Source organism: Ambystoma mexicanum, chromosome 5q (genome assembly GCF_040938575.1).
Source record: "Ambystoma mexicanum isolate Mex_15411 chromosome 5q, UKY_AmexF1_1, whole genome shotgun sequence".
Lineage (NCBI taxonomy): Eukaryota > Metazoa > Chordata > Amphibia > Caudata > Ambystomatidae > Ambystoma > Ambystoma mexicanum.
The window spans coordinates 941,107,420-941,119,431 of NC_090933.1; the positions used below are offsets into that span (position 1 = coordinate 941,107,420).

Genomic DNA, 12,012 nt, shown 5'->3' on the forward strand with positions numbered 1-12,012 from the left:
GCTTTGGTGTAAAAGTATATAATTATTTATTTAAAGACACTTGTAAATTACACTAGCACAAAGAGAGGTAAATAAATTCAACACACAGTCACTATTATATATATATATATATATACACAACCCTGATTACTTATTAGACAAGTCTTAATGAGAAACACCACTTATTTTCAGAGGTGAGCGATTAACATAAGATGGCACTCTAATAAGTTATTAAAAAGGGAGGGAAAAAGGCAGAGTTATGAAAGCACACAAATTTTAATACTTTTCAAAGAACCACAGTGAGGCAGGTTAGGCAAAGTCTACCGGAGAGCAAGGAAGTTCAAATGCCAGGCCCACTCTTAGAGGGAGCAAGCAAAATGTGTCCAGGATCACACAGTGGGGTTATGCCCAAAGAGTCTGTGGTAAACTGTGGTATTCCGGTTGCCGGGGTGCTTGGCACGGACAAGGCGGCCACGAGATGGTCCAGGAAGGCGAAAAGACGGGCAAACTGGTTATCCCCACCAGTCAAAGGAAGAAGACTCTCCAGACTGGAGCTCTCCTCTGTCGTCGGGAAAAGTGGTGAGACAGTTCAGCAGGGCTCCACCGGTGGTGTCGTCGTTGCAGGTCGGCTCGGCTTCTCCCTCCTAGGATTCTTTAGGTCCTGTGGCGACTTCTGAAGTTCGAGTCCCCAAAGCCCTGCTTTCATGCAGAAAACCCCCATTCATTCAGCCTAGCTGTCACTCAAACATGTTAAGTGGTGAGCCAATCACACAAGAGTGCGACTTGAGTTGCTGAGGCAACTCAGTCCAGGGTGCCTAAACCCCCTCCCATACCCCCTGTGGTACCCAGACAGAGTGGCACCACTTATGGAGGCTTCTGTGGAGAAGCCTGCCAAAAAGTGGAACAAAGGGCTCGACCTGGGTTTGAGTCACAGAAGCGAACACAAACGCCATTTTGGAACCACGTTTCGGCAAAAAATACCAACTGGTGAATTTATATTAATTTAATAAACCGGCGGTATGTTCGAGGCCATTTTTAAAAATGGTAGCCTCGAACAATGGGAAAACCCCATAGGAATATATTTGCGGTCGAATATAAAAAGTAGTATCCACTGCCACCAGCCAAAACTCGGTCCGGGGGGGGACTGGACAGTGCCCCCTCGAACAACAGACCCCGGGGTAATCGAATTGCCCCGACCAGTATGTCCACAATAGGATGGTTTGTACTGGTTCTGTTCACAATTTGAGACTAGTAAAGCCAATGGTGACTTTACATGCCCTGGGAGACAGTAGTCAGTCCCAGGGTATGGAGTCTATGTTTGGAGGTCGCTACGACACCCCTGGGTTACGGCACGGAGGGTGCTGTGTAACCCATATACCAAAAACACATGAAACCCTATGGGGTAAAGGACCCCATAGCCCATAAAACACATACAAAGTCAAAGGAACACCTCAAATCATGTCTAAGAGTGGGAGGAAGAGAGTCTCACTCTTAGCAGGAGAAAAATAATAAACCACAAACATCCAGCAAAGCTGCTGGGGGACTCACTAGGTTTGGGAAATTAGCCTTTACAGAGAATTCTCCCTAACAAGGATACACATGAATTCCCGGTAGTGGTAGATGAGCCACCACCGAAGCCAGGCGCTTGGTGAAGACTCTGGGCGCTGACTTCAGTCCAAAGGGAAGAGCCTTGAACTGGTAATGCTTCCCTTGGACGACGAAGCGCAGGAACTTACAATAATTTTCGTGTATGGAGCGTGGAAGTAGGCGTTCTCCAGATCCAATGACGAAAGAAATTCTCCATCCAGCTGGCCGAGCACGTGCTGCAGCATGACCATCCTGAACATCTGGGCCTTTATGTACTTGTTGAGTCGTCGAAGGTCCGAGAATGGGCCTCCAGCCCCGGTCTTCATTCTTATGAGAAAGTGTCTTGAGTAAACTCCAGAGCCCCGGAGTCGCTGTGGAACCAGCTCAATCGCCCATTTTCTTAACATGGCCCGAACCTCCAGCAGCAGCTGGGGGATGTGTTGTTCAAGTAGGGACACCGGTGCAATTTGCGGACACTTCTGTTGAAATTCCAAAGTGTGCCCGTGGGCGAGAGCGTGCAGCACTCATCGATCTGTGGAGATGGTCTCACACACTGACGAATTTTGTCAGCCGGCCTCCAACCAGGGTACATGGTGGGGGCTGGAAGTCCTGGCGGGATCAATCCTGCTTGGAGTCCGCGTGCCAGCTTGGGCTCCTTGACGACGGTGGCCAACTACGAAGGTCTTGGAGCGACCCCTGAGGGTTTCCTGGGTCAAAGAAAGGGAGGGTTGGCAGTAACAGGATGAGCCCCCGCCGAAACCCTTCGAAGACCTGCTAGACTTCCCTCCTGAAGAACAAAAGGACGGCCGGTGTTGTTGCAGTGTGCCCAAAGCACCGGCCGTCTCTGTGTCGGTCTTGATGGCGTGGAGGGCTTCATTGACAGCCTTCCAAAACAGGTTGTCTGTCGAGCGGCATGTCCAGGACCTCCTGCCTTGAACCAGCCACGACGGCGAAGGCAAACCCTGTTGCCCATCTGGTGGAAACCAGTGTCTACGATGTCCATTGCCACTGTGATGGTGTAGTCAGACGCCACCTTGTCTTCCTGCAGGATCTTTGAAGCCTCGACCAGTTGGTCATCGGGGAGGAAATCCAGGAGCAGAGCCATCTTGTACCAAAGCTCCCTGTCATATCTGGCCACGATCGCTAAGGTATTTGCCGCCTTGTCCGTTGTCACCGCTGAGTAGATCACCTTTCTACCCATGGAATCCAATTTCTTCCCCTTGATTTCCGGGCCTGCAGATGAAGATGATGACTAACTCAACGACACTTGGGCACAGACTCCGGCACCCGTTACTTCTTTACAAGCCGGTCTCTCTTTGCTGGGGCTGAGGCGGGGTTCCTCAGCAGCACCAGCCCATCATCCCAGACATCGTCCAGGAATGCTACCAATAGGATAGTCTCCCTCTTTGCCGCCCAGCGTTGGCACAAGACACCCTCCTCTGGGGTGAGCTGGAAAAGCTCCGAAGCCCGGGTGATCATGGAATGAAAGGATCCCACTTTGTCCGATGGAGAAGTTCTCAGTGCCAGTGATGCAGGATCTCCCTTTCCTGTGTCATCTGTATCCGATGTCACTGTGTACGTCCCCGTCCCCCTAGGTGGGGGGAGGGCAGCGACGGTTGGCATGGAGGTGTAGGATGTAGTCTCCTCTTCTTCGCTGGTGTTTGCCCCAGTGTCAACAGGGTCCCCCGTGGTGCCGCTGGTGGTGCCGTTCGCAAACTCCTCTGAATCTCTGACACCAGTGTGGAGAGTCGAGAAGGATATCTTGCGATATTTAACTAGGAGGCACCTGGGGGACATGGCCGCTGGGCTCAGCACGCATGTCGTCATCCCAGTCGACATCATCGTCGTCGCCGCCTCCGGCGGGCGTCTCCCAGGCATTTGCATTGTCGTAGTCACCGCCGTGGATGGTGTGGACACAAAGTATCTCCTCCTCGTCTGACGAAGAAATGTCGGTTAAATGGACTTCTACTCCGGGTCCTGAGGGGTCGGTTGTGGATTAAGGTCCGGCATCCTCCTCTCCAGGGTCTTTTCTAGTGGCTTGGGGCGAAGTCTCCCGCCTGGAAGGACGATTTGGCCTGGGCCACCTGGGCCTTTACGGGCAGGTCGGACACCTTGCCATGCTTGACCTTCTCCGGTGTCTCCCGCTGCTTCCTCGAGGTAGCTGACTTTCTCTTGGACGAAGAGCTGGAGCAGTGGCTGGAGATCGAGGCAGACCGGGATGATGAATGCGCCCTGACCATCGCAGGAACGATTGTGTGGCGACCCAGAAGGAAACGGACTTGCAGTGCTTGGCCTTGTGTTGGGGCCCCACGGATGGATCGCCCTCAAAGGACTTAAAAGCCTGCTCAGATTGGCTGGATCCGGAAGAGACAGGCCTCTGTGAACCATTCGGGGTAGAGGCCCTGGCCTTGAGACAAGTCGCCAACCGGACGCGACGATCCATCATTGTGCGCTTGGTGAAGCCAGAGCAGATATCACAATCTTCTTCTTTATGGGTTGGGTGCAGACAATACAGGCTCTGGGAATGCTTATTGTCTATGAAAACATTCTGCAAACCGCAGCTGGTGCACAGCTGTTACGCTCACCTGGTCTCTGCGGGGACGTTGAGGCACAGTTGCAGCCCTCCCTGGACTTGGCTCCCCTGGATCAGACTTCTTACCCAGCTCCTGTAGTGCGGACTGCGCTGGTTGCCGACACTGCCCGAGAGAATACGAGAGGCAGTGAGAATGTGGTTCGACTGATTTCCCTCGAACCCTTCTTCCCAGAATGAGGTGAGCATGCGTTTACCCATATAGTCTCACCTGTTTATTTATGAGGATGAGCTATCCGTCCTGCTTCAACTGCAGGGGCGCCTTTAATGGGACCCAGTTTCTTCACTGGTCCATGTGCGCGGCAGCCCAGACCGGCTGATCCATTTCAAAGTTAAGTGTACCTCAACAATGATTATTGTCCGTATCCTTTTGCAGTCTTTTTTCCGTGATTATTGTCTGCAACCCTTGTAATGTCTTTCCTTCTCCCCAATAGGTGGTGAAGGGCACAGCGGAGTCGCGGTGTTGGCAGCGAGTCCAAATGGGGGCCCGAGGGGTTTACGATGTCCCAAGTAGAAGGTAAGTTTGATTCTAAGGTCAAGCGCGAGGAATGTGTTGCGCGCGACTATGGATAAAGTCTTTGTTGTTTCTAATCTTTTTTTTCCTTTTCTCTTGCAGGGATGGCCTGGCGACGTCTGACGAGAAGAAGCTATCCGAAGACCTGCGGGCGGTTGGTGGATGGATGCGCGAGGATGCTGGACAAGATGAGCACCCGCGTAGCTTAGGCACCCCGGAACAGGTGCGGATGCACTCCTACTGCGGTGACTGCTGGAATCAGGTAAGACGCGCTGCAGGCAATGGTATTGCTGGAATCAGGTAAGAGCGCTTCAGGTGGCGGTGAGCGTTGCGCTGCTATAAGTAGACTAACGCGAAGCGCTTGCATGCAGGCGGGGCAGGCTTAAATAGACTGGTCCCAGCCACGCCCCCTTGGCTCCACCTTGTGGCCCCACCTTGCCGCTCCCAAAGGATGCTGCACATGCAGCCCAATGTTTCCCTATGGCCACGCCCGACCCGGATGCACATGGGGACCCTACAGGGGAGGAAACACTTGCACCAGAAATAAAGTGTGCAAAGCAAACTTACTCATGAGTCTGGCGCCAGAGGCGCCAGGACTGGGACCACCTGGACCCTTTTGATGATGTAACTAGTGGTCCTTGCCCAGTGGCCATGACAACAGCTTGAAGAGGGAAGCGGTCTTTCTCCTCCGACATGATCCGGCACGGTGTAGACCTGAAGATCTTCTAGAAGCTTCCAAGAAGACCGCTCGACGATTTAAAAACGGGTCCCCGTTAATAAGAAAGATAATAGAGCACACAGGCTCAAATGAACCGAAAACAGTTTTTCTACCAAAAAATGCTTAAAGCTCGAAGAGCGAAACGTTGGGACTCCCAACACTTGAACGTGTGGTAAAAAGCTGAAGATGGCTGCCAGAGGAGGGGCTTAGGTAGAGGGCAGTCATCGGCTGAGGGCAGTATGATCCAGAGGTCAGTGGTTGGTATAAAACAGGGGGGGGGGTTATCTGTACTCCTGCTCTCTATATGGCAGAGTCGATGCACAGAGCACCAAAGCCAAGATTCTCTAATTGGTAAAACGTGGCGAGCAATCAAATCTTAGCTATCAGGAGGTGATGCAGGCTGGTTCTTAAGTACAGTGTAGTCGCCAAGCCCCCACAAAGGAATGTCCACACGCTATGTTAGCAAAAACAGTCTTTATTCAAAGTTATATACACAATCACAATAACACACTTTGTACTCTAGCAAGACTATAATGGCAAAGGTATACAGGTCTACGTGGTACCACTCTTAACTATCGATTCCTTTGAAATGCATCAACCGTTAACAGCTCAAATTACATGTAGAGGAGGTTCCAAGCACAACCCGCACTCAAAGCGGCCATATTGAAGTGCCAGGAATGTTCACACCGAGATCTGCAACGTAATATGAGCAAATAAACCATCAGAGAGATGCAGTGGGGCTCTGCCAGGTACCGATCAGACCGGCAGCACCCATTGAAGTACCAACACCAAAGAAAACATGGACAGTAAAGTACCCATTGAGGAAACCATATCAACAAATAAAACGGAATGCAGATCGTTTGAGTACAGTCCCTGAAAAGGCCAAGAGAGTCCCAAAAGAAGACAAATGGTGAGGTCACAAGAACTCAGACTGACTCGCAGATAAAGAAAATGATGACCTGAGAATGGCAAAAAGAGACGAAACACCATGGATAAGCGACATCCTGAGTTGAAGTTAAAGGGACGATGCCAAGTACAAGAAGCTTATGCATAAGAGCGATGAAGATATGCAACCAGTTTACATGTGTACATCTGCTTGGAAACGCAAGACGGCTGAGGAAATCGTGCGGCTTGCTATGCTTAGTAGGAAATTAGATGCAGCAAGCGCCAAACATATCTACCTCAAAAGGAGCACTTTATATAACATACAGGTCCACTTTGCAAAAGGGCAGAACCAACCGCAAGTTACCAGAGGCCCCAGGAGCGAAGGCCCTCAAACACGGGAATCGAAAACCAAGGACAGAAACGAAACTCAGAGGCATGAGGCATGTGCAAAGAAACCAAGGCCATCTTAAGCTGACACAGGCTAATACAATTTATGACACCAAGAGCGGAGTATCCTGTTCAAAGGAGTCGAGATAAGCAGCAGAAGGCATTTGGTGGACAGAAAGCTAAAATCAAATACACGAATTACATGGAGACTGAGACAATTTCACAGTGCCCAAGACACGTGACCTGCGAAGCACGAAGAGTTGGGGCTTTCACATCTACGCGCAGCCTTGAGCTATGCGCAGATATCTGCAGTTCTCCCAGACAGAGAGGCAGCGTCAAGGCCTACAAATTAGAAACTACTTTGACACATGGCCAGTGGGTCAGTGATGGATAGTGGTACTGATTGGTGGGAGGCTAGGTGAACTGAAGGGGACCTGGCAGACCATTCTGCATGCTGCTAGGCAAAGTGGAAAAGTACAAGGTGACGTGGTATCAACTCAATCACAATGCACCAAGTAATCGAAGATCCTATAGTCCATCAAACCAATGAGACGTCGTACTTTTTGTGACGTTTACAGTAGTCATTTTCAAGGACGGGCTTAGATGCCCCACCTGGCGCTAGTTATCTAATCCCCTCTCCCCGTTACCTGATACAGATATAGTACCTATAGTAAAGTTACCTTCCTATAGCCAATAGAATTGTATGCAACATTTTTAGGGTTTTTCACGCCAGCAATGACTTCTTTTTAGTATAAAGGATGTAATTTTTGTAAAGTTCGTTGGAGTTCAAGCGAGAAGGAAGTTCGCGCCACTGCTGATATTTATAACTCCCCGTTTTTTGTACTGGTCATTAAACGGACTCCCTTTGCCAAACCATTGAGTTGTCATTGATTTGATGCTGGAGTACAAATCTGCATCCCCATCCATCTCACGGGTGCTGCTATTCCATCTTAAAGTGCTGTTTGGGAAAACCCCAGTCCTATGGGCCGGCTGGGGTCCCTCCTGCACAGACATTTTAATCAGGTTATAAGACGAATCAACGTTAGACCACAGAAAGAATGCAGGATAAATCAAGTGATGGCAGAACAGTCTATCCCTCTAACACGAGACCGTTCTGTGTGAGGACACCCCCCCCAACCCAACCTGGGCAACCGGTAAATAAAGCATATTGACCAGCTTAGTCCAGATATGCTTAAGATAGTCTCGATTCCTTGTAAAAGGTTCCGTGAACCCAAAGTACCTGGTTTTGTAGAGTTCTTCGATGAGTCGTCGACAGGCCCTTCTTGAGTGCACTCCCTTTAAGGAAGGAGCCACGGGTCGTCGAGAGTCGGTGAAGAAAAGTGGGAACACTGTCTTTGCGGCGGCAGCAGCTTTGGTTCTTGCAGTGATCGTTGACTAACGGTCAAAAACGTCCTGCAAGCTGAGACGTGCAGTGCACCTCGACGGCGAGAGATCATTGCCGCAAAGAGTTAATGAAAAACTTTGGCCCAGCAAGGGCATTGGGTCGTCAGCGTTTCTGCGGTCTTTGGGTGGCGGGAAACCAACCGGCAGATTCTCCTCGGTGGCCTTGACTTTCTGCGGTGGGACAAAGCATTCGTCGGTGATGAGCGAGGGAGTCCTTGTTTAAAATGTTTTAGGCAATGGAGCGTTGCGGCTCTGGTCGACGAGTTTGGTCGTCAATGGTGATGGACTTCAATGTCGGGACGCTTGGCTTCCTAATTCCGCAGCGGTCCCAGTCTCCAGTCGGCAGCCTTTCGAGGACTGACTTCCAGGGAGCCTTGGCCAATGTTAGCTGGTGAACTATGATCCCTCGTAGTTCGGGAAGAGGTCTCCTAGCCAGGTCCTCTCTTGGATCAGTTCCTTGACAGTCACGCAGCTTTCAGATTAGCAAAGGACAGCAGCAGCAATAATTCTTGCAGTGGGCTTCAAGCTTAAGCATCAAGTATCAACTTCAGCTTCTGAACAATTTCCAACAGTGAGAGGTCCCTAGAGATGCTGTTTGGTCTCTCATTCACTCTGCTGGGTCACACTCAGGCAACCAATCACTCGTAAGGGCATTCAGGCAGGCAGCCAATCAGGCTCACAGTGCATTCAGGCCATCTCCTCCCTCCAGACGCTCGCAACAAGGAATGTGTATTGGGACAAGTACCCAGCCATTCAGCACTACACACTGCATTCATACCAGTTTTGGGCAGGGCTGTCTCAGTCATTCTGTCAAACACCAGATACTAGACATCCACAACAAGCCAGATACTAGACCTCCACAAAAAGAAGTGCATATTGGTCACACTCTCCATTCACCCAGGTCCCACCCACAGGGTGTACCCCACAACATACAGTAACTGGGAAGGCTCCAGCCAGTCTGGCCTGGACTTCACAACACCAGTGTATGCAGTGCCGACAGAAAGTCCACCAAGAGGTCTCTAAGAGTTAGCTGAGGTGGGGGTGGCAGCTGTGGTGTAGGCGGAATAGGCTGCAGGGGCACCGGCTGGGAGGCCAGGCCCTCGTCGTCTTGCTGCTCTTACTCGACAGTGTCAATGCCGTCGCCACCTTCCTCGTTGCACTCCTCGTAGGGCCTGCTTCCTACGTTTTACTCCTTCTGGATGGTTTGCAGAACAGTGAGCTCCTGCTCAGAGGAGATATCCGTACCCTGGAGGTGCACCGCACTTACCCCCGACTTCTTCGCCTCCAGATGGGAAGGCCTCGGAGAGATGACCGGCATCATCTTCTCCTGGGTTTTCTCTAAGGGCCTGAATGCAGCCTCCCGCCTGGGAGGAAGGGACACCCTCGTTTTCGGGTTTGCGTCCCGCGAAGCCGTCTCGGCGGCCTTCGCAAGCGACACCGCCACCCCCTCGATGGAAGGCTGGGCCTTCACTGGGTGTACCTGGGCCTTCATGGTCAGGGCCAGCACCTTCTCCTGCTTGCCCTTCTCCCTAGGGGGAGGGTCTGAGCTCCGATCCCCATTTGGCCTTCTCCGGCAGGACGGGCTTGGTCTTCTCATTAATTTTCCCCGGATGATCCTACTTCCTCTTGACCGATGATCCTTAGCGTTGACTGGTGACGGAGGCTGGAGACGTTGATCGCGCCCTAGCCGCCGAGGAGCCCATCGCAACGGCGCTCACTGTGGCAGTGGACTTGCAGTGCTTAGCCTTATGGTGGACCCCCGCGGTAGGGGGGCCCTCAAACATCTTAAACGCATGCTGCTGGGACCCACCCAGAGCAAGGGCCTTGGCCTGTAGCCACTCGTTCAGCCGCCTGTGCCGATCCTTTATAGTGCGAGGGGCTATCTCCTGGCAAAACGCACAAACCTCCTCCATGTGCGTCGGGTACAGGCAGTAGAGGCACTCGGCATACTTGTTGACCGGAAAGACATTCCGCAAGCCGCAGCTGGAACAAATCCTTAACAGGAGGGTTGAATCCTTATCCTCCGAAATGGTCCACGGTGCGTAGGCCTGACTATTCTGGAAGCCTCCACAAAGATACTTGATTAAATCCGCCCTTAAGGGGCGCTGAAGAATCCGAAAACAGGTCCCTGTTAATCGGAAGGTCGATTTTAGGAGCACAAGTACTGATAGACCGAAAAATAGAGTAATACTCTTACAAAAAGCACAAAAACACAGTAAAAGCTAGAGAGCTAAACACAAGGACTCCCAACACTTGAACGTGCGGTAAAAATCTGAAGATGGCTGCCAGAGGAGGGGCTTAGGGAGAGGGCAGTCATTGGCTGGAGTCAGTATGACCCAGAGCTCAGTGATTGGTTATTAGGAAAAAGACAGTTCTGAAGTGAAACTGAAACATTTTATTTCTTTACAGAGGATTCCCAGCCTGACGACAGGAATATTCATGAGCATGTGAATCCATGCCAGACCCCATGCTGGAGAAGGATTTTACAAAACGAAGCAGAGCAATCCCCATCAAAGCCCATCTTTCCCCATTATAAGAGCATTCCCCAATCTTTACGAAATAGGCATGTCACATATTCCAAACAGACATCACACAACCCCCACAAAAAGCACTCAATCAGTAAGGTAAAACACTCCTTTTTACTCCCACCCCTTTCCTGATGTCTCCCATCAAATACATAAAACAAAAAGTGATAATGAGACAAGCCACAATCGGTTCATTCTTCTCCTCTATATGACCATATCATACATCCCAGAGGACAAGAAACTGATTATTTTTAAAATCTAGTGAATTACCAATTCACTTGCTTAGATACAATTTAGCCAGTTAATTGCTCGACATTTATTGCTTCAAAATCATGTTTTTTGTATATAGTTTTTGTATTAATACAAAAAAAGTACCTCTTCCACATCTGCAGATACAATATCATCCTGCTCTTCATCTCTGCCACGAGCTGGCTGGGACTGACTGATCCGTCTTTGCTGAGGATTCCTTATTAGGTAAGAGGACTGAGACTGACTTGAGCTTTAAAATAAACAGGTAAAAAGTAAGCGATCATGTAAATATTTACACAAAGGAATTACAAACTGGTTCGTTTTTTTCTGTGAAGAAACTTGTATTTCTTTTGCGATTATTGGTACAAATGGATTTCCAGCCAAAAGATTACATGAGAAATAATCTTCAATTCAATTGCCACAGAAAGGTACAATTTACTTACCTGTAACTCTTGTTCTACAGCATGGGTCTTTCATGGATTTACATGTTCTCGAATATTAACTGCCCTCAGCCTGGGAATCCTCGGTAAAAGAAAGCAGTTTCGCTTTAAACTGAGAACTGCTCATCTCCTCTATAGTCTATCAGTGTCCTTTGGGTCATGCCGCCCACAGACCATGCACTTGTCGTCCTAAGCTCCACCCCTGGCAGCCATCTTCAGTTTTAATTGCGCACGTAAAGTGGTAGTATGAACCAAGAAGAGCCAAAGAGGGGAAGGAGGGAGCGTTTGTATGCAAATCCATGCAAGACCCATACCGAAGAAGGAACAAGTTACTTACCCGTAAAAAACAAATTACTTACCTGTAACTGTTGTTCTCTAGCATGGGTCTGGCATTGATTCACATGCTCATGAATAAAGAATACATAGCAGTACACATATGCAAAACCACGGGAGGTGGCAAAGGCTCAACATAAGCATCTCTTACCTCCTGACCAGGCTCACCTTCAAGCGAACAGGTTGCGCAGCACTGCTTGGCCGACTCTGTACTCCTCTCTGGAATCACTGTCGATGCAGTAGAATCCCGTGAAGGTGTGCGTCGACCACCACGTAGCAGCCCTGCAGATGTCCAGCAAGGGCACACCAGACCGGAACGCCGTAGTTGCAGCGATCGCTCTGGTCGAATGGGCTCTGGGACGGCCAGGCAACTATCGGTTTGCCAACTGGTGACAATGGGT

General features: G+C 50.2%; 1 protein-coding gene across 9 annotated transcripts in view; it reads right to left on the reverse strand.

The window, feature by feature from the left end:
* The window catches only part of UBR5 (ubiquitin protein ligase E3 component n-recognin 5), a 2,447,509-nt gene that overhangs the window by 1,171,488 nt on the left and 1,264,009 nt on the right, over positions 1-12,012 (reverse strand). For all 9 annotated transcript variants that reach the window (XM_069621460.1, XM_069621458.1, XM_069621459.1 and 6 more), the window contains one exon: positions 10,965-11,088. In XM_069621460.1, coding sequence (XP_069477561.1) covers positions 10,965-11,088 — 124 coding nt within the window. The remainder of the gene's footprint in view (positions 1-10,964; positions 11,089-12,012) is intronic.